At 34.9% G+C, this 22,106-nt stretch overlaps 4 protein-coding genes across 4 annotated transcripts; 2 read left to right on the plus strand and 2 right to left on the minus strand.

The window, feature by feature from the left end:
- The first annotated feature begins 688 nt into the window (after window positions 1–688).
- On the plus strand, window positions 689–7,296 carry LOC141648608 (protein trichome birefringence-like 41). The gene is made up of 5 exons (XM_074457336.1): window positions 689–951; window positions 1,269–1,440; window positions 6,296–6,471; window positions 6,643–6,804; window positions 6,887–7,296. The coding sequence occupies exons 1-5, from the start codon at window positions 689–691 to the stop codon at window positions 7,182–7,184; spliced, it is 1,071 nt and encodes a 356-aa protein (XP_074313437.1). The 3' UTR covers window positions 7,185–7,296.
- On the minus strand, window positions 1,948–5,083 carry LOC141647043 (putative F-box protein At5g38810). Its single transcript, XM_074455078.1, has 3 exons — window positions 4,823–5,083; window positions 3,499–4,043; window positions 1,948–2,689 (listed from the first exon to the last, which is right to left on the minus strand). The coding sequence occupies exons 2-3, from the start codon at window positions 4,021–4,023 to the stop codon at window positions 2,021–2,023; spliced, it is 1,194 nt and encodes a 397-aa protein (XP_074311179.1). The 5' UTR covers window positions 4,024–4,043; window positions 4,823–5,083; the 3' UTR covers window positions 1,948–2,020.
- A 2,734-nt stretch (window positions 7,297–10,030) lies between the features above and the next one.
- LOC141648609 (putative methyltransferase TCM_000336) lies at window positions 10,031–12,784 on the plus strand. Its single transcript, XM_074457337.1, has 4 exons — window positions 10,031–10,102; window positions 10,699–11,106; window positions 11,780–12,046; window positions 12,398–12,784. The coding sequence occupies exons 1-4, from the start codon at window positions 10,031–10,033 to the stop codon at window positions 12,782–12,784; spliced, it is 1,134 nt and encodes a 377-aa protein (XP_074313438.1).
- A 390-nt stretch (window positions 12,785–13,174) lies between these two features.
- LOC141647045 (T-complex protein 1 subunit eta) lies at window positions 13,175–19,265 on the minus strand. Its single transcript, XM_074455080.1, has 13 exons — window positions 18,892–19,265; window positions 17,392–17,517; window positions 17,087–17,290; window positions 16,207–16,376; window positions 15,993–16,128; window positions 15,520–15,636; window positions 15,317–15,436; window positions 15,092–15,190; window positions 14,916–15,005; window positions 14,468–14,555; window positions 14,288–14,376; window positions 14,115–14,189; window positions 13,175–13,575 (listed from the first exon to the last, which is right to left on the minus strand). Exons 1-13 carry the CDS (start codon window positions 19,165–19,167, stop codon window positions 13,480–13,482), a joined length of 1,686 nt encoding a protein of 561 aa, XP_074311181.1. The 5' UTR covers window positions 19,168–19,265; the 3' UTR covers window positions 13,175–13,479.
- Window positions 19,266–22,106: the final 2,841 nt, after the last annotated feature.

Here is a 22,106-nt window from a genome sequence, read left to right on the forward strand (position 1 = left end):
CAAATGATAACCCGTCACAAGGGAGACCAATTGTTGTTTAAAACTGTTATATAAAATTAACTATCTCAACTGTTAGAGTCGTCGCTGGTTCATGTACACTCTGTACAAATAGTATAATATCTACGCTAGTTCTTATATTTAAAACCTTTTTTTAATTGGTATGTACAGATCGTATTTGCTCATGAGATGAATGAAGAACATGGATACAATTATACAAATTAATATATACTCCCTCCTATCCATGGTTTTTTTCCCTTTTGAAGTGGGCACGGGGATTAAGGTGGGGAGTATAATATTGATAAATATATGAGTGGGGTTTGGTAATTGGAGAGAGGTATGAATAATTATGATTAAATATTAATAAAGGTGATGGGTGGGGTTTGGTTATTGGAGAGAGGTAGGAATAATTAGAATTAAATATTAATAAAGTATATAGTGGGGTTTGGTGAGTGGAAAGAGGTAAGAGTATAATATTAATAAAAACTTTCTAAAAAAGGAAAGGGGAAGAAAACCTAAATAATCCGTTTTAGGAAATAGGGAAGAAAAGAGTGGATAGGAGGGAGTATTAATCATTTTCGTGTTTTAAAGACATTGACTTATCTTAAAATACAGCACAAATAATTTATCGAGTGTAATACTATATAAAGTATCAAACTTGTCCAATTTTCATGTCGATACAAAACAAAGTATGTCAATTTATAATTACTCGATAATTTTTTCGTTGATTTTTATATTTTATACGATTAATAATAAATCGAATGTTATTGCAAGTAACGTTACGAGTAATTGCAATATATTCGAGGGAAGTTGGGTGTACGATAGTCATTACCCGCTATACAATTCAACGGCATGTTCATTTTCAAGACAACAATTTAATTGCCAAAAGAACGGTAGGCCTGATACCGACTACCTCAAATATCGATGGCAGCCTACCGGATGCAATTTACCCAAGTAAGTTTTATAAAAGGGGTCGTTTAATTCAAAATAGTACAGTTGTTGTCCTTAAGACTTAAGAGCGTACGTTAAGTTGCTTAGAACTAATGATTCCTCCTTTTAGGAGGGATTTGCTAGCTAATGATTCTTTTGGAGTTTCGATTTTCTGTTATTTTTGTTAAAATGAAACAACTTAACGTACGCCCTTAAGTCTTAAGGACTACAGAGTACTATGCTGAATTAAACGATCCCTTTTATTTATAATTAATTTTTTTTAATTGCTATGTGGGTGTTGTGTTACCATAAGACGGTTTTAAGTAAGAATTTGTGTGCAGGTTCAATGCGAAACTTTTCTTAAGAAAGTATAGAGGGAAGAAAATATTATTTGTAGGGGACTCCTTAGGCCTCAATCAATGGGAATCACTAATTTGCATGCTTCATGCTCGTGTTCCTAAAGCAAAATACAACGTCATTAATCAATCGCCCAAGTTTTTCTTTGAGTTTCCGGTAAGTCCCATTATTAACATTTTGTTTTACATATCGAATTTTATAGTTTTATCAAAAAATATCGAAAAGGATAATCTCCTTCTATTATTATAGGTTACACATCGGGTCAATTGGTTTTGGGTTCGTGTATTTCAATTTTTTTTTTTTTTTTTTTTTTTTTTTTTTTTTTTTTTTGTGAAGAGAAGTAGGGTGAAAACCCAAAATAAAATACAGAGAACACCGAAAAAAAAAAAAAGGGATAAAAACAAAATAACAGAAACAAAAAAAAACTAAACGAAAACTAAGCTAAATGAGTCGTAACTAGACAAGGCCAAGAGACCAAGGCCGGAACTAGACAAGGCCAACTGATGATGCTGTGCCACACCCAAGTTAGGTAGCCAATCCGCACAAGAATTAACTTCCTGATAATTAAATACCTGATTCAAATTATGATATAAAATAACTGATTCATCTCATTCGTTTGTTTAACTTTGTGTTTTAAAATCTAATCAACAAAAAAACGCAAGTAAACTTAACTTGGTTCGTGTATTTCAAAGTATGATAATAGTATCTTTTACGATATGCAACTAATTAAAACACTTTACGGAAGAATGTTGGATTGTCGAAGAGAAATTAAGCTACTAGTAAAGGAAACCGCGTCGCACACGATCGATAAATCCGTCATGTCTAAAGTACCAGTATTCATCTTGCTAACCTTATTCAGTCGACGATTCCACCACAACAATCCGACTAAACCCCGAAATAGAAGCAAATCTCCGTTCAGTGTAGCCACAACACAAGTTTTGGCAATCTGCGGGATACTTCGATCACCATAATTTTCATTTAAAATCCTGTTAAGATCCACCACATACCTCTTAGCCCACTTCCAATTTTCGACATCCTCCAAAATCCATACTTGCACGGATTTCGAGTAAACATCGCAACACCCTAATTTTCCGTCAATTTCCAATAATTTTAATTGATTACGCGCTGCCTGTTTGTATCTGTCCGCTGGGTGATCTTTCACCGTAAATTTTTCCGTCTCCAAATTAAACATTAGTATGCTCTCGGTATTAACAGATAAACTGTTATGGTATTTACTGCCGTAAATGATCCAAAATAGAGCTCCGCATGTAGAAACTCCGCAACAATTCGGATTAAATTCAACCCGGGTAGAAATTGTTCTCCGATCTTTACTTGTCAAACCGTAAATAGAATACTCGTACTGATCGTTCTTTTGATAAATAAGTAGTGCGTACTCCTTTTGTACCTTACAACAAAAACAACAACAACAACAACAACAACCACATCAACATCAGGGCCTTAATCCCAAAATGATCCGGGATCGACTGACACAGTGACGGAGCCAGGATTTGAAGTCAGTAAGGCGAAATGGTAATATTATCAAGAGACCTCAGAAAAATTCGAAAATTATAGCTAAAAATTTGAAATTTCCAAACGTCAGCGGGGCGAGCGCCCCCTGCTAGCCCCTCCTCCCTCGCCCCACCACTGGGCTGACATGCACTATCCTTTAGAATCGTCCATGGGTGAACGCATATATCTCAAAATGCGAAAAAAATAAAGGGAAAAATAAAAAACAAAGGGATATTCTCTCGTGTACCCCTCAACTTTTTCATTTTCTACGATATGCCCCTCTTTTCATGCAAAAAAAGTTGACCGTCAATAACACTTGGCTACAAGTTCAGAATACCATAAACGTTTTATTCCAAATTGACTGTCTTTAAAAGTCTTCTATTTGAAAAAAAAATTCACCGACATCTTAACTCGTAGTCGGGATTTATGGTCAGTCAAAGTTTATTAGTTCAAAAAAATTTGACCAATCATACTATCGGGTACGAGTTCAAAAAGCGGTGATTTTTTTTTTTCAAATTGAAGGCCTTGACGAGATAATTGGTTTGAAAAAAAATAACCGTTTTCTAAACTCGTAACAGAGAATTATTGTCGGTCAAAGATTTTTTGCGAAAAACGAGGGGTACACCATAGAAAATATCCTAAAAACAAAAGGGAGAACGAAAGATAATACAAAGTAAAGGTAAACTTATATGAGTTTTTATGTACCTTATGATAGTAAAATCCGCATATATTATCATTAGTTTGGAGACGGAATTCGACTTCTTCTCGTGTGATAGGATTGCAAATCACATAGGAGTCGGTATAATTCACGGAATGTTTGAAAATAATTAAACCATCACAAACAGCTTGAACATGAGGTTTGGAAGCTCGCCTTACGGATTCCAATCCTGTTATCTCGACGTTATAGAATCTGAAATTACCAATGAAAAACCAGCGCGGAGAACTATAGCTGATACTACTGTTAAAAACTCGTCCAAGTATAACAGGATTATTGGATCTGATCCGGTGCAGTTGAGTAAACTGAGTAGTATTAGTTATGTGATGCCATGCTGAGCAGACTGCCCTGCATGCTAGAATAGTCTCAGCAGAAACCCTGCTTAAAATATTTATTATAATCTCATCTGGAAGGCTTGAGATAGTAGAACCGTTTTGACAATCGCCTAAATAATGGCATATCAGATCCCACATTGCCATGATCGATGCGACCACACAATTGTTCTTCTCTTTCATGCTAACTGATTGTCTTATAGCTTCAAAGGAACAAGAAAATGTCAATTACCATCAATTTATCAATTGTTAGGTCATGGTCGCAACGTCTAGTTGCCTTATTAGACACGGCGACTGATTTCAGTCGCCAATTTGACATATTAGTCCGCCAAATAGGGGCATTGATGACGCTTATTATTGTCGCCCGAGACGAGAATTCTAGTAGTGGCAACTATTTAAGTCTACGTAGAGATGCTAAGACTAGTCGCCAATGCCCCTATTTGGCGACTCAAATCAATCGCCCGTGTCTAATATGATGATTAGACGTTGGGACCATGACCTAGCAACTGTTTTCAGTCGCCAAATTGACATATTAGTCGCCAAATAGGAGCATTTGCGACTAGTCCTAGCAGTCGCCTATTATTGTCGCCCGAGACGAGAATTCTTGTAGGGGCAACTATTTAAGTCTACATAGAGTTTTATGAATGCTAAGACTAGTCGCCAATGCCCCTATTTGGCGACTAATATGTCAATTTGGTGACAGATATAGCGACTAGACGTTGAGACCATGACCTGGCAACTGTTTTCAGTCGCCAATTTGATTTTGGCGACTAATTTCACTCGCCTACTATAATCGCCCGAGCATTTATTTTTTATAGTGTGGCCGGGGCCGAGCCCCATCCTGACATAACTAGGGTCCTCCTGACCATAAGCAACCCCATAATCCTAAGCAACAAATTAAAACGTCCCACAAAAAGATAAACTAAATACAGAATAAAAGATAAACTAAATACAGAGTAGATTTAGATGTAGATGAGAGTACCTAGTAGTTGATGACTTGGCGAGAGAAGACGGACAAGATCGATGTGCAGCGGTGGTTCCGGTGGTCTTACGTAAAATTGAGAGAAGATTAGGTTTCGAAAATATATAAAGGATTATATATGGAGCATGTTTTTGACTTAGATTAATTAGGATAATGAAACTTCAATTGATTGTTGTTAAACGATTTTGAGCTAAACCTGGTTTCGGAATCCCCCGATCTGCCGTCTCTAGAATTTCTTAAATAAACGATTCCTATTGTAAATAATTATTCCTAAACTAAGTTGGGTTTCCGTCTGACTAGAATTTCTTAATGTTTTACACTTCTTAATTGTGAATATTTGTATTAGATTCAATTAGTAGAGTATATTTAGAGTTTTATAATATAGGATTTGAGCTTGTATGTACACTTTACGAGCTTTATTGAAAAGGATTTGAGTGCCTTTATAAAAAATTTAAACTCAATATTATAATGAAACTCAAAAGTAATATACTAATATGTATAAGCTAAATTAGATTTTAATTTTGACACCTAAAAAATTAAAATGTAACTCAAAAATTTAAAAAGCTCAATTAAATTTGTACCATGCTCATACACATCTGGATGTATGGTCTTATTTGTTGATTAGGAAACTACAACTCATTTATTAGTGTAAATAGACATTTTATATCTCATTATTATTCATGCAATTTCTCAATAAAAAATATATTTCCAATAGATCTTCGATCATTAATTGATTCCATTATTATCCCCTTTTATTTATATATACAATTTATAAATGTATAATCTCTTTAATAATAATAATAATAATAATAATAATCCTATATATTAGCACAAAATCTTTGATTTTATTTGCCTAACCCTAACATCAATCTACTCATTATTATAATGTACGATCATTTATTTTGAATAAAAACTCACTTAAACTCCTAACTAATTATGATTATTATATGGGTTTTTCTAAAATGTGCCCTTAGGGCACATGATAATAATCTAAATAGAGAAATTTTGTTGAGAATATGTCACGATAAATTAGAGTTGAAACTCATATTTACCATAATTAGTGATATAATCTCAACAATATTTTTCCAATATATCCATTTATTTTATCTGATTGTACTAACAAGGTCATCAATTAATATTCTTTTAGTGGATGCAGTGATACAATAATATTATAAATTTAAAAAACTATTGAAGTTTCTATTTTCCAACTCTTAATATGAAACATTATTAATAGTTATTTTTATTACTAAATTTCTAATGACGTTAAATAAAAATTTAATTGTTATAATCTCTAGCACCCTAATCTAAAAAAACGGTACAATTGCACGGGAACTATACTAGTTACCAATTAAGCTATAGTTAATTGTCATTTGCATTTTAATCATGTTTTGTTGTATGATCATACCTCTTTATTAATTAAATTTGTGCCAATAATTTGCTTTATTGACTTTTATTTATTTATTGTATTATTAGGAGTATAACCTTACAATAAGCATGGAATGGCAACAATATTTGGTGGACATAGATGAAGAAAATGTAGGCAAAGTATTAAAGTTGGACTCCATTAAGGCTGGTAATGAATGGAAGAATTATGACTTGTTGGTCTTCAATAGCTGGAATTGGTGGCCTTATAAACCTCCCAGACAACCGTACGTTTTATATTTTATGGCAAAAAATGACCGTTTTATGTTGAAACGTTATTATTATCTTTGTGCTTCTATTTTAGTACTAATTACTCGTAGTAGTAAAATGACAGGCTTAAACAATAATTTGTACTTGTATTCTAGTACTAATTACTTGTAGTCCATATTTATTTATAGATGGGACTTCATTCAGTTGAAAAACAAGACAATGGTAAAAGACATGAATCGAAACGAGGCATTCAAAATCGCATTTGGAACATGGGCGAAATGGGTCGACTTGACGATTAATCCTTCTAAAACCAAAGTGTTTTTTCAAGGGTTCTCAACTTCGCATTTCAAGTAAGACTTATTTTTTCATGACTTATTTTTATAATAAAATCGTCTTATACGATAATTTGTAATTTGATTTTCCATCTTACAGTGGTAGTTCATTTGGTAAGCCCAAAGCAAAAAATTGCATAGGTGAGACAAGACCGGTGAAAGGTTCAAAAAGCCTGGCCCAACCGAGCCCGGGAATAGAGATAGTGAAGAACATAATGGCCCAAATGAAAAAGCCCGCTTTGTTTTTGGACATTTCATTATTGTCCCAACTACGGCCCGACGCACACCTTATGGGCTTCGATAGGCCCGATCACAAAGGCTTAGACTGCTTGCATTGGTGTGTTGCTGGTGTTCCTGATACTTGGAATGTTCTTTTGTATGCATCCTTATCGATTTAGATGGTCAGTCTTATGTAAGACGGTTTTACATTGATATTGTGTAGACAACGGATTCCAGTTGTATAGAACATAGCCCGCACGAACACAATTGCCAAAAAAAAAAAAAGTTACATAAACGCACAGAAAGATTCGTCAAATGTTAAGAATTGCTCAAAAACTATACATATAAATTCAAATATGCTCAGAAAAAATGCATGTATACTCAATAACTAAAAAGGTCTGAGGTAATACAACAGATGTGTAATCCTTTTTCTTGTAGTCCGTACCTTACCGAGACAGGTTGTGCAAAAAATAAACGAGTAGTTTTGCTTGTGACGGAAATAAGCTTGTGATGTTTCAGTGTCTAACAATCCTCTTTTCTTTTTAATATTATTTAAATCGGATAGGAGTCGTCACGAGTCATCTGCTGCTATGTAATTGTTAATCCATACCCCAATCTACAAACAAATCCAAGGTAAATTTCGAACGTTGAATTTTTCTTGATGAGAGTTTCGACTTTTCATGCTTCTCAAGGTCGACTTTTGCCTCGAATGAGTACTTGAGTGTCTCACATTCGCCATCCATCAACACATTGAGAGACCTAATCAGTTTTTCTTAACTATAGTCGTTTTTAATTTATTTTTCAATTAGTTTGTTGAGCACCTTAAGTCTAGCTCGATTTTTCAGACATGATTTAATTGTGCATAACAATCCGTTTTACTAATTATACACGATTGCAAATGTCAATCACGTTAGTTGGCAAAATCATGACTCATGAACTCATGATCTAGGTTTTAGCTCCATCGACATCAAAATAGGCCTTTTAATTCACTTTAAACCAAATACGGAGTAACAAATAATTCAAGAGTCTAACCGATATGACTTGGAAAGAGTCGATTGACCTATCTTAAAATAAAGAAACTTGTACATAAAATAATTCCCATTACCCCTAAAAAAATGGGTTTTGAATTGGGGAGTCTCATCTTGATACTCCATAATACTCCCTCTAATCCGTTATTTCCTTCCCCTTTGATGTGGGCACAATGATTAAGAGTAGGAGTATTATATTAAGGATAGCGATAGGGCGCCACCGGGTGGTACCGAATCTCGGCGCCACCATAATTAAAGAAAAATAAAAATAAAAAAATAATATATTAGTTTTCGTTCTTGCGCCAAAAATTTAAGGGTAGATGCGTAATTTTATATGTATTCATATGTATTCAATTAAAATTAATTAACCATACTAAATTTTATCAAAATTTTAACATCAAAACAATTTATTTAGCCTAATTTATATGAGTACTAAATTCATCGGTCATTACATTTCTTCATCGTTGTATTGTGTTCATCATCTACTTTTACATCTCCCGAAAGACGAGTCGAAGTAGAATGGACACAAGCTTGAGTGCTTGACCTTAACAAATCAATTTACACAAATCTTTGCCGGTGTGGTTCGTTGTTTATTATCTTATCAATTCCCTACCATGTAACCATGTTGCCTTCTTCACAAAACAACCGTGACTTCATCACATCACCATGGCCATGGCTGAAACCGCAATTGCCACCACCAAGGTCACCCGCACAAGAACTCTGTCTAGAAACGTGGCACTACTAAATACTCTGTCTAGAAACGTATAGCACCACCAAACTAAAGCTGTGTGTACTATCATTTCCATACTAGCTAGCAACATGCCTAGGTGTTCCTTGAACAAACGTGTTGGTTGTTGTAACTTCCGAATATCTCCACAAAAATGGGCAAAAAGTTAGGAAAATTCAACTGATTGGTTTTACTATTAATTATGATTAGTTATAAAAGATTAAGTTCCTAAATTACCCTTTATTATTAATTAGTTTGAAATTTTAATTTTAGTTGAGGGAAATGAAAATAGCTATGTAACTTACGATAATACCCCGGTGGCGCCCAATTTGAGTACCACCCGGTGGCGCCATCTCATTTTCCTTATATTAATAAAGGACATATGTAGGAGTTGGGTGATAGGAGAGAGAGATGAATGATTAGGATTTAGGAGTTAAATAATGAATTGTGGGCCACAAATATTAAAGTAAGAAATAAAATAGAAGTAAAAGAGTTGCGTGGAGTTTGGTGATAGGAGAGATAGATAAATAAAATAAGAATAAAAGTTTAACAAAAATAGAAAGGGAAAGAAAACCTGACTAATCCGTTTTAGGAAATATGGAATAATATAGAATTGGAGGGAGGATTATATTTTAATTTGTTGATGGTAGCACATACCTAAAAAAAATGGGTTTGGATTTGGGGGAGTTTCTTTTTTATATAGTTGGTAGAATTTTTCGTTCATAAATAATAAATAGATATAATTAGTGTTCTCTCTTAAAACGGTCATATTCGTCGTCAAATCAACGGTAAAAATTCTCGAATGGGCTACTAATTAATAAATAACCAGCTGATCTCTCTTAAAATGATCATATTTGGGTCATACGACCCCATATAAGTAGATGAGACAAGTTTACCATTTACTTGGCATACTGTTTTTTATTTCATCCATCTATTTGACTTTTTTTATTGTTTAAGACTAATATGTCCGACTTAAAAAAGAATTTGTGATAAATAATGGATTAACTAATTCTAAAGCAAAATGGTGGCTATTTTCAGTACGTAGAAAATCATGCCAAGAAGCATGCCGCATGGCGCATTCCTACTACAATACTCGTGACTGTCGCGAGAAACTAAGGAACATACACGTACATGAAATCTTACAATTTTTTTATCATAACGAAATCCAATTATCCAACTATAAATACTAGCTATTCGTTTATTGTATAATTCAAGCAATTAAGAACAAGTATAACAAAAAATCAAAAAAAAAAATACAAATTCAGGAAATATGAAGATTGAGAATAACCATACTGCAGCTGGTACTGACCAAGATAGCTATGCTCGTAACTCAATAATTCAGGTACGTGCAATAATTTTGGTTCGGAATAAGTACGTTGTGAGTTTACACAACGCGGTGTTTTGGTCACTTGGTGGCACCGAGTTCAGTTACACCGTACCCTACTCACACAGTCACAGTAGTATACATAAATAACATAATTACTCTGTACATTAAAATACGAAGTATAAAATTTGTATATATAACATGACACGTATGTTTATGTTATACGGAGTACTAGCAAGTAAGTGGATTATACTTCTGATGTAGTACATCAGATGTTATAGTTTTTGAGTTTTATTATAAAGTAGTTACATTATAACTCAAAAAAATTACCTATAAGCTCGGAAAAACTTGATTTATAACATCGTAAAACTAAAATATAATTTATAAATTCTATAGAACTCAAAAAAAAATTACACAAAAACTCAAAAAGTCATTAAATGTGAGGTAATACATCTGATGTACAATCTTTTTGTCAGTACTAGTAGTTTATTAGTTTACCATTGCTCATGACTTTACCAACTAAGCTAGTCATATGCAGGCATGTAGTATGTGTATGTGCGCGCGTGTTTTTTTCCTGAAACATTTTATTTGACAATTCGATATAATCTTAACAGGCAATGTCGATATCAAAGGAATTTCCGACAATAAAAGAAGCACTCGAACGACTATACGCAACAATGCAACCAAAATGCATAATGGTAGGAGAATTAGGGTGTGCTTCAGGGCCTAACACTCTAATGGTTATACCAGAAGTCATAGATATAACCTACAAAACATACAGGGCTATGAATTTCCAAGATATTCCAGAAATCAGTGTGTTTCTGAATGATCTTCCTGCTAATGATTTCAACACAATTGCTTTATCCCTTGCTAGCTTTCATAAGAAGCTAGATGTTGATCGAAAAGGCGATGTTGGACGATGTTACGTCTCTGCCACTCCTGGTTCTTACTTAACCAGGATTTTTCCTGACAATTTCCTTCATTTTGTGCATTGCTCACAAAGTGCTCATTGGCTCTCTCAGGTTTGTTAATTACTCATATCTATCTATGCGGTCGTGGCGACTAAAAACAGTCGCCAAACTGCGACTGTTTTTAGTCGCCTGCTTAAAAAAATACAGTCGCCAAATTTGGCGACTATCACCCGTCGCCAAATGCGACTAAACCTTGCTACCAAGGGCGGGCGACTGTTCTAAGTCACTAAATTTATAAGGGCGACTGAAATCAGTCGCCTTCTTTAGTCGCCCTTGCCGTGATTTCTTGTAGTGCTATGCGTTAAATGAGATATGGTTCTCGATAAATCTTATACCGAGTAACATCCCTAAGACCGACCATTTTGTACAGAAAGGGGAGATAAAACATAACAATACCAATATGACAATCAAACAAATCTATGAACCTGCAGATATTAACTAGCTTAGTTGGGAAAGTCATGACTTATGACTTATGAGAGGTGGTATTCATAACCTAGGTTCAAACTCCGTCAGTATCAAAATCGCCCTTTCACTCCCTTTTAAAAAAAAAAAAAAAAATGACCCCTATCGTTAACCACTAGTGTGTTAAAGCGGCTATTTTACTTACTGAGAATTTTCGTGATTTGGTCTAAAATGATGTGTCGTATGCAAATACGAGTCTTAACACGACTATTTTCTGATTTGTTTGATACATAGAATGATTTGTGCCTGTGAATGACAATAGGTGCCAAAGGGGTTGCTTACCAAGGGAGAGGGTTCGATAAACAAGGGAAACATATACATTGCTGATACGAGTCCACCAGAGGTTCACGGAGCATACAGAGAGCAATTTGAGGAAGATTTCACGACATTTTTGAAGCAGCGAGGAGAGGAGATTGTTACAGGAGGTTGTATGGTCATTAACTTAATGGCTAGTACCAAGTCTTACAGGCCTCAGGATTACTTCATGAAACAAGCTCTCAACATTCCCTTTGGGGATATGGCTTCTGAGGTACTTAATATACTTCTATCATATGAAACTGACGGGATTTAAACTCGGATCATGAGTACCACCCTTTATGACTTTACTAGTTAGGTTAGCTGACATTTTAATCATAAATATAGCTGAAGTGAGCTATACTGACCCTATATTGACTAGATCCGAAATGATCCAATATGAGAATGACTCGATCTTAAATAACTTGAAATGGAACCGTAGAGCTTTCCTGATATAACCCCATACAGTCATAGACTCAAATGAGGATTGTACCCAAACTGACTTGACACACAACCGAGAGACAAGATATAAACTAACCCGACTCAAATGATTTACGAGTAACTTTTACCATTGGATGTATTGTAGGGATTGATTGATAGAAAGAAGTTGGATGAATTCGAGCTGGCATTTTATCCTCCGACAACAGAAGAACTGATGAAAGTAATCGTGGATGAAGGATCCTTCCATGTTCAAAAGCATGGCATTTTCACTGTGGATTGGGATTTACCTATAAAGGATCCGCGAAATTATTATGGGAAAATAAGTGAAGCTGAGAAGATTGATGTGAATGAAAGGGCTAAGTATGTAGCAGCTCCCCTGATTGCAACAACAAAGTATATGATGGGGACTCAGTTCGGCGAGCATGTGTTGGATGAATACTATGCTCGAGTCACTAAGGTTCTAGCTGACCGGTTGAGTTCAGGTCGCAAGTGCGAGAGCTTACACCACTCCATCTCCTTGATCAAAATATAAACCTCACTCCATCTCCTTGATCAAAATATAAACCTCAGTATTGAATAAACGACAATGTCATTGTACATCTTTGTTTTTGTTGTGTTTTGAGAGGCTTTTGCATTGCTGAAATGCTTGTGATATAAGAAATAAATGTTTACCTCAGTGGGAATAAATGGTCTTCAATAACTATTATCGTCGACTGAATGAACTATATGCGGTAATTTTATGCACGCGAGAAAATAAAAAATGATTGGCAAATAACTGAGAATTGTGACTTATGACTGTTACGAGTTATGATGAACAACTGTGGTGTACATTGCCTTGAAGAATGTTTGATCAGAAATCAGAACTGCAGAATGCATTTTCCCGGACTGTCAAGGCAAAATAAAGATTTTTCGAGAAGAGAAAAAAACTGAACAAAAATCAAATTTAAACAAAACCTCAATGTCACATGAAAATGATGCATTCTGGACATGATTACACACTAAAAAACCGCTAATTCAAGACATCGACGAAGTTCAAGGCAAGAACATGTTCAAAGCCATTCTATCTCGGAAGTACAAATTTCGCAAGCTACCTGCAATTAATATTTCATCTTGGCAAGATGTACTGGAATTAGTGCCGCTCTTTAGAACACGGTATTAAAAGAGAAGCACTCCATCAAAACTTCATTCACCTCCTAGGCGATTGAAAAAGATTCCTTTAGTGAAAGTTTATCGCCTTCTCATTCCCCGTCCTCTGCCTCCCATAGCACCTCCTCCTCGTCCTCTTCCTCCCATACCGCTTGCATCTCCTTGAGCACTCTCTGACTGCAGTACAGAATATTTTTTTTCAATTAGTCTTTTTCTGGGCAAAACCCAAGGGATGCCACAACACCGTAAGAAGTGTCTAAGAAGAACTATGTTTGAATAGGAACTTGGTAGAGGAGAACGTTCCATTTTCCTTCCAAGTTTTACATACTAGAAAAGGATTGGGAAACTGAATGGGAAGGATGGAGATCGGAGTCTAATAAAGAGGTAGGAAAATCAGTTGACTGGAGTTGAGTCTAATAAAAGGAGGGAAATGTATTCCTTCTATTCTTACAATAAATCTTACCCTTCCCTCCTCCGACCATGAATCGGATCTATCCCTTCCCTCTATATCCCCTTATCCAAAAATAGGGCTAATATAAACCCAAAAGTGCTCTATTATTGGAGTACCATGGGAAGAAGAGTTATGAGCATTACTAAATTCATCTAAATAAAAGGTGAAGTGTTTTAACACGAAAAGGGTCGTATCTACAACCAATTCAATTTGGCTATTTCATCAAGAGCTATAATTAACCAGTAAAAAAGTCAAAGAATTATACCTTGGGGTTTTTCACCGTTTCGTCTACGCTTAAGATAAGACAAGCTGCCTCAGTTGCTGCATTTATCGCATTTATCTGGAGGACAAAAGATTAGAAATATGGAATTATAGCAATTAGAAAAACATATTCCGGTTTGCTTTAAAAATCAAGTGCGTTCCGAAAATGATACATACTTTAACTACTGCTGGCTCCCAAACGAAGTTGTTGAATGAATCAGCAATTGCTCCAGTGTTAATATCCACCCCAAAATTTGCACCCTCGCCTACAGTGAAGCAGATGGTTTAGCATATATCGCAATTCTAACATTGCTATTTGTGTTAAAATCATTGGAAGAAGGAAAGAGATAATCATACCAGAGGCCAGCGCGTGCTTTTGTCTCAACTTGTTCAGGACATCTGTAGCATCAAACCCGGCATTGTCACAAAGCTGCCTTGGGATGACCTGATATACAGTGCAGCATTCCACGTAAATGAAAAGTATTATGTGACACATACAACCAGTAGAAAAAAGGATCATCAATTGCGTAGTTTATGTGATAAAAATAATGACACTCTGTAGTCTGCGGTCTGCACCTTCATTTAAATAACTTGCATTTTTAGTTATACTTATGAATAAGACTACTTATATGATAGTTTGAGGTCTTAATCTTCTCAGTTCTCCCTTGGTTTCTTTTCGTTTGCATGGGTCGCACCACCCCTTAATGTCCTTTATATACTCCATCAGCCTACTAAACCAATACTTCCATACGTAGAACATCAATTTATGTAGAAAGCCAATTACAGAAAAAAGATGATGACCAACCTCCAGAGCTTTCGCGTAAGAATTAATAAAAAGCTGAGATTTTCCTTTTATAGTCCTGGCATGCTGTCTTAAGTATCGACTTATCTCCATCTGCAAAAAACCGAACAAATACATAAACATGGAAGATTATACCAAGAAAGGACTACTGCTTAATACAAGTCTTATATAGAACATACATCGATGGCACCTCCGCCAGCCACAACAGTGGAGTTCTTAAGAGCTCTTCTGACTATCATAATAGCATCATGCAGACTACGCTCGGCTTCCTCAATGAACTGAAATTTAACAGATATCACAAAAGTATTGTCATCAAGATAAACTTGGCTCCCTAAACTCTCACAACCAACTCCTATTGCCAAATCAATTTGGCTTTAAAACAGACTGAAGGATCTAGTGATCACCTGATCAGCTCCCCCACGAAGAACGATGGTGGCCGTATGACCAGATGGACATCCACTGAAGATATTGAATCTCTCATTTCCAACTTGTTTTTCCTCGAAAACCTCGCATGTGCCAAGGACCTAATGACAATTAACTCAGATTATATAAGCAGGTCAAATCTGAAACGCACATCAACAGCAGCCAGCAATTAAACAAATCAAACCTCTTCAATTATGTTGTTAACTGATGTTTGAACAGTTCCACCGGTTGCGGCAGCAACACGCTGCAAATCTTCTTCAGCAACACGGCCAGCACAAAAGATATCTCTATCAGCAAAATACTGCATGGATGAACAATATGAAAATAGTCACGCACAGATATTGATATTAATCATAGAAACAAACATCCCACCAACTAGCAAACTCATGTAAACATAAAGGTATTCTAACTTGCAAACTCGTGTAAAATAAAGGTCTTCGAATCAATTGTGTATGAAACCATGCCTAATCTGATTTATAGAACAGAAATAAGTTTAGGAGCATTGAGACGTTATACAATTACACCTTCATAAATCATCTTTTATAGTGACAAGGTGAAAGCAATGGGCATAATCAGATAAAATACCCAAACCAATTAGTGAATCAATTAATTACCGACAATTGCCTTGTATACCACAACTCTAGAATCAGTCATTACCTGTGTTCCAAGGTCCCCAATTGCTAAACGTGAAAGAACAATCTTGGCACCAGTCTGCACGCATTTCTCCAGTTTGTCATAAATGATATTCCATTCAGCATCAACAATTGACTGATATTCTGATGGATCTGTGAGTCTACAATTGAAATAGTTAAATTAGCACATACAATAAATATGAATCAACAAGCATAAATAAAATGTCAAAGATATCTACCTTATCTCAGCATTTTCTTTCTCAGATTTCAGTTCCAATTCAATGTTCAGCAGAAGAATCTTAGGACTCGAAAACATCTTAGGCTGTTGCTCAAATCCAGCATATGAGAATGTTTTCTTAAATGCCACACCATCAACAAGGAACGAATCTCGCATAGTGCCTCCAGGTACCTGCAGCAAAAGCAAACATCAACACAAGGTTAATCCTTAGTCCTCAAATAGTGCTTTCTAGCAGCTGTTGTACTCCAAGAAGTGACCTTTTCACCTAAAACAGAGGGAAGAAAGAGGGAGAAACGCCATACGTTATCGTAAAATGCAAACGACTTTCCTGAGAAAATCATAGAACTAGACAAATATGAAAGCATGCTTCTCCTACAATGGACTCTTGGGGCAGCAACACATTTGTTTCTCCACTAATCCACTCCCCACAGTAATTTTCAAGGACATTTTATACCTTTGTATTATCTATAAATGGTTTGTGATCCGCCTACAAACCCTATTCAAATCACCTTAAATTCCCTTTTGAAAGTCAGAATATCGAATAGAAACAATAAAATCAATACAAATTTATTCTAGTATAGTTATCCGAATTCCAATCAAGACACTATTTTCAAGATAAATAGATTTTTCAAATTTTAAAATCATTGTATTTGAAAAGTTGTATGCACCAAAAAAATTAAGGTAGATAAAAGCAGCACAATTGCTTCTGCAATATCAGTGAAATGCCAAATGATCACCCTATAACAGAAATAACATCATCGAAAGTTCTAACAAAGCTACACTACGTGGCTCCATAACTGAACAACAGTGACCTAGAATTTTCAAACCGAAAGTGCAAAATTAAGAGCTGTCAAAACTCACTATGCTCAAAAGAAAAGTACCTTTTTTATGCCAATCATCTTCAACCTGTCATCATCGCCAACAGCCATAACAGCATCAACAACCATGGTTGCAAAGAACTCTTTCTCTCCACTAATAAGCTTTGAGCTTAGTGTTGTCTCTGCACACTTTGATAATAACCGTTTCTTTTCTTCCTTGCTCTTCCCTTCAATGCTTACAGCCAACTCTTTAACTTTCTCAATAGCCTAAAGAAATATCAGATCCCAAATCAAGTTGTAATAATCATTAGATTTGCCATATGACCAGAAAAGATTAAAAGCAAAAATCAAAATGCAAAATTGCATACCAATTGGGATGCAGATCGGTAACTTCGAATCAAGTTTTGTGGGTGGACACCATCTTCAACGAAAGGCTTTGCCTCCTTCAAGAATTCACCAGCTAACAGAACCACTGTTGTCGTCCCATCGCCAACCTGCAGGTAATACAATATAGTACATAAGATATTTCAAATCATTTCTAAAGAAAGGTGCAAAAATGCACTAAAACAGTCAATACACAGAATAAATCACACGCAATCCTAACACAAACCAGTCAATCAAACATTCAAAACATATCATTACATACTATTACTGGCGAAATATTACCTGGAACTGACAAATACTCAACACTGAAACATGCTTGCATCATACATTTAGCAAATTAATACTTGTAATAGGCTAACGAAACAAAAATTAATACAAGCATACAATTTCATCAATGTTTACGCCTAAAATTCAACATTTTGCAATTTAGGGTTGATAACTTGATATCATGAATTTCAATCAACTAATCGAACCTCAAACTTAACATAATATAGGCTTGATCATACATTCAGCAAAGTACTACTTGTACAAAGTAACAATCTCAACAATGATCGTGGCTGAAATCCAGCATTTAGCAAAATAGGGCTTCTTTCATGAATTTCAATCTACTAATCCTACCTCAAGTTCAACATTATATATGCTTGATCATACATTTAGCTAAATAGTACTAGTACTACGCTAATGATACAAAAAACTGAACCAAAGCAACAATCTTTACAATATATATGCCTGAAATCCGACGTTTAACAAATTAGCGAAATCACTCCACTATCCTACCTCAACAACCCTTACTCAACCCAAATCAATCAAAAACTAACTAAATTACATGAGTATAACCCTAAATATTTAACACCCTGACAATATCAGTGTGTAAATACAGCAGGAATCCTGAAAACGAGCAACAATCTGAGGCATTGATTCATTAATCTCAGTCTACCAATCCTACCTCAATCTCAACATATAACCTTGATCATACATTTAGCAAATCAGTACTTGTAGTTGTACTTTATAACAATCTCAACAATTTTCACGCCTGAAATCCAACATTTCGCATACTACGGTTACAATCATTAAAAAAAAATTAACTGTACAAATCCTACCTCAACCTCAACAAACCCTAACTAAATCAGTACTTGTGCAAAGTAACAACCTCAACCATACATTCGCCCGAAATCCAACATTTCGTTAAAACCCTAACTCGTGAGTTTCAATCTGCTAATATTGCCTAAATCTCAACATAACAAATATTTCATCTCGCAAAATTTGGGTTTACAAATGAATCTCACCCTACTAATCCTACCTAAACCTCAACATAATATGTATTTAATCATACATCTAGCAAATTACTAACAAGATTTACGCCTGAAATCGAGTTCGCAAAATTAGGGTTACATTCAACCAGATCAAATCAAATTAAAACCTACTCAAATCAAATCAAAACCGAAATCGCAGGAATCATAAAACCCTAGAAATCGCAAAAATACCTCAGAATCCTGAGACCGAGCAATGTCAACAAGGATCTTAGCACCAGCATGAACAATATCAAGCAACTTCATAATAGTAGCACCGTCATTAGAAATCGTGGTATTACCATTAGCGTCATGAATAAGTTTATCCATACCACGCGGTCCAAGTGTAGTACGAACGACATCGGCGACAGCGCAACAAGCATTAATGTTGCTAATTAGTTGCGCTTTACCTTGCGATGTGTCAGTACCTTCTTTTAAGAGGATGATCTGTGGTTGTAGCATGGACGCCATTGTTATGGAGATTTTTGAGGTTTTAGGGAAACTGCGGAGGTAGAAAAATGAAGAGTGTAGAAGAGTAGAGGGAATGAGGGATGATAATAATAGGTTAGTTTTTGAAAATGTTGGTTTTGGAAATGGGAGTGGGAGAGGTAATTGGGCTGGATTTGTTTGGGTATGTGGATTATTTGGGTTGGGTCCAATTCAAATGTTATTCATAGTTTACTCAAACACAAATTGTTGTGTAAGACCCTTTTACTCATAAGACTAGCCCATTAATCAAAAGTCCAAATAGATTACTCGATAAATTTGTATAAAAATATTTTATTTTGATAACCAAAAATTTTAGATTGATAACTTGTATATTTAAATGTGTTAGTTTTTATCATTAACTGTCGAGTTGTTAAAATAAAATTAAAATATAAATAAAATTATATTTTATAATTGGACTTCTCTCCTTTTGGGCCAGTCATATGCTATAGAACGGTCTTATAGAAGAGTTGTTCTTACTCAAATGTTATACAAGACGGTCTTATCGTGAGATTAGCGGAATTACAATAAGCCCAAACTATGAAATAGGGCCTTGTTCTTTTCGATGAAATAAGCTCGACGAACTGAATATAAACGAATGATACTCAGCTGATTTGAACTAAGCTGGACTGAATGAAGTTGTGGACATTATCATTTATGTTCGCTATTGTTGATATTACCTTGAACGTTCTCATAAGACCATTGCCTAACCGGTTAACGTGTAATGTGATATGTGCTTGGTAAATATTCAACCTTCACTTTTTGAGAAAGTGATAGTTAAACATTGTTTATGTGAGGTTAATAAAGTCGTTGATAAGCTTAAATAACCAGTGCTTAAAAGGGATTGAAGCTACTATTTATATCAACAAATTTCACTTTCTTTTATGGTTATTTATGCACACAAATTAGTTAAGCGTGCTTAGCTAAAAGTAATCTTAGGGTGGGGTGACCTCCTCAGAAGGTTTACGGGATAGACATGAGTGAGGACTAAGGGTGATAATGAGACGAGACAACTCGCGAGTAACTCGAAATCGGCTCGATCAAAGCTCGGTTCGAGCTCAGGCTCGCGCCGAGAGCTTAGCAAGTCAAGCCAAGCAAACGCTGACTCGGCTCGAAAAACTCGTGAGCGGCTCGAGCTTGTTTGATTATATAAGATATTGCTCATATTATATATATAAAAAAATTGTATCATGATTATATCATTGTATCACATATATCAAATGTCTCACGGACTTGCCAAATATTTTATATTTAACTTTGAGCCTTGTTATTGAAAATGTCGGAAGGAAAAAAAAATCAAAAAAATAACCATTATATATAAGCTCGAGTTTGGATTGAGTTCGCGTTAAAGTTCGCAAGCTTGACAACGAGCACATTTTTAACAAGCTCAAGTAAACTAGAGATAGGCTCGAGCGCGAGTTTTGGTTCAGAAGTATAAGCCGAGTAAAGCCAAGATATGGCTCTGCTCGACTCGTTAGCACCCCTAGTTAGGACAAAATGCAGCGAAAATGACCCGTGTTGATTTGTGGGTTATGTACATAGCCTGACGATCTACCGTGAATGGGTGTCCTCGACCCAAGGTTTGCGCCGGGGTGTTACAGATACCCTTATATTTTTTTTCGAATTTTACGTAGTGCCCCTTATTTATTTTTTAAACGTTATTGTCATTCCTAAACTTAGTATGTGTCTTAAAATACCCACTATCAAGAATCGGAGTTTTCAAAAAATTAAACTTTGTAAAAAAATAATATCTAGCTTTTGTATTATATTTCACTCCTCTTTTATTTTTCAATTTTCATTTTCTATTTTTTTTCGCATTTTGAGGCGTGCTAAAGAATGATTCATGTCAGCCAACCACAAATCATTTTGAGATTAAGACTCTAATGTTATTGTTGTTGTTTACGATTGAGTGAATGATATTTATATTAATGCTGAATACGTTGCTTTTGATATATATATGGTTACCCAGCAATAGTAGCTGGGCCGATTATTTTATGTATCTTTTTTATTTTGGCAATAAGTTTTTTTTTTTTTTTTGACTATGAGTATCTCCTACCGATAATTGGGGCAATTTCCTTCGGGGTACTGAAGGCAATTTTAGCAATAAGTTGTCATACCATTAACGATATTTATGTTAATGATATGACAACTTATTGCCAAAATCAAGAAAAAATACATAAAATAAACATTTAAAAGAGACGGATTAATGCATTTTGGGTATTACGAAAGGTTTTCATTAAATTTAGGGGTACCACAGATGTTTTAGAAAAACGAGAGGTATCACGTAGAATCCTAAAAAACACGAGGGTACCATATAAAAAATAGTTGGTCTCCTTCACACGGGCCATTTGGGTATGAAATAGAAATACGAGGTTTTGAAACCATTTTACAGCCAAATGTAGAGCATGTTTGGCCTTGATTCTCAAAAATGAGTTTTTGTTTTTCAAGCTTAATTTTTCAAAAGTGTTTTTGAGAAATTTTGTTTAACTTTTAGAAAACTATGTGTTTGGCCAGAAAGTGTTTTTGAGTCCAAAAACACTTTTACAAACTATGCCAAACACACACGTCACTTTTGAAAAACAAGTTACCATAAGTTGTAATACTAGCTGGACCATTGTACAATTATGATAAAACTAGTTTAGCTCCTCTGCAATTTATGCACGGTATATATAGAGTTTTAATTTTTTAAGTGTGTTATATTTATGAAATTTAAATTAACTATTTTTTTTTTTTTTACAGTTCACATCGTTATATTTTGATTTGAAAAATCAAAGCCAAAATCGTATTAATCATGAAATGAGTATTTCAATGAAAGTTTTTTCTATTATCGAGAGATTAATGAGGTTATTTTATAAAATTTTACTGATAATATATTTTTAGCCGCAACTTTTAATCATAGAAAATTAATGAATTTTTTTTCGTAT

This window comes from Silene latifolia, chromosome 3, assembly GCF_048544455.1.
Source record: "Silene latifolia isolate original U9 population chromosome 3, ASM4854445v1, whole genome shotgun sequence".
In the NCBI taxonomy this organism is placed as follows: Eukaryota; Viridiplantae; Streptophyta; class Magnoliopsida; order Caryophyllales; family Caryophyllaceae; genus Silene; species Silene latifolia.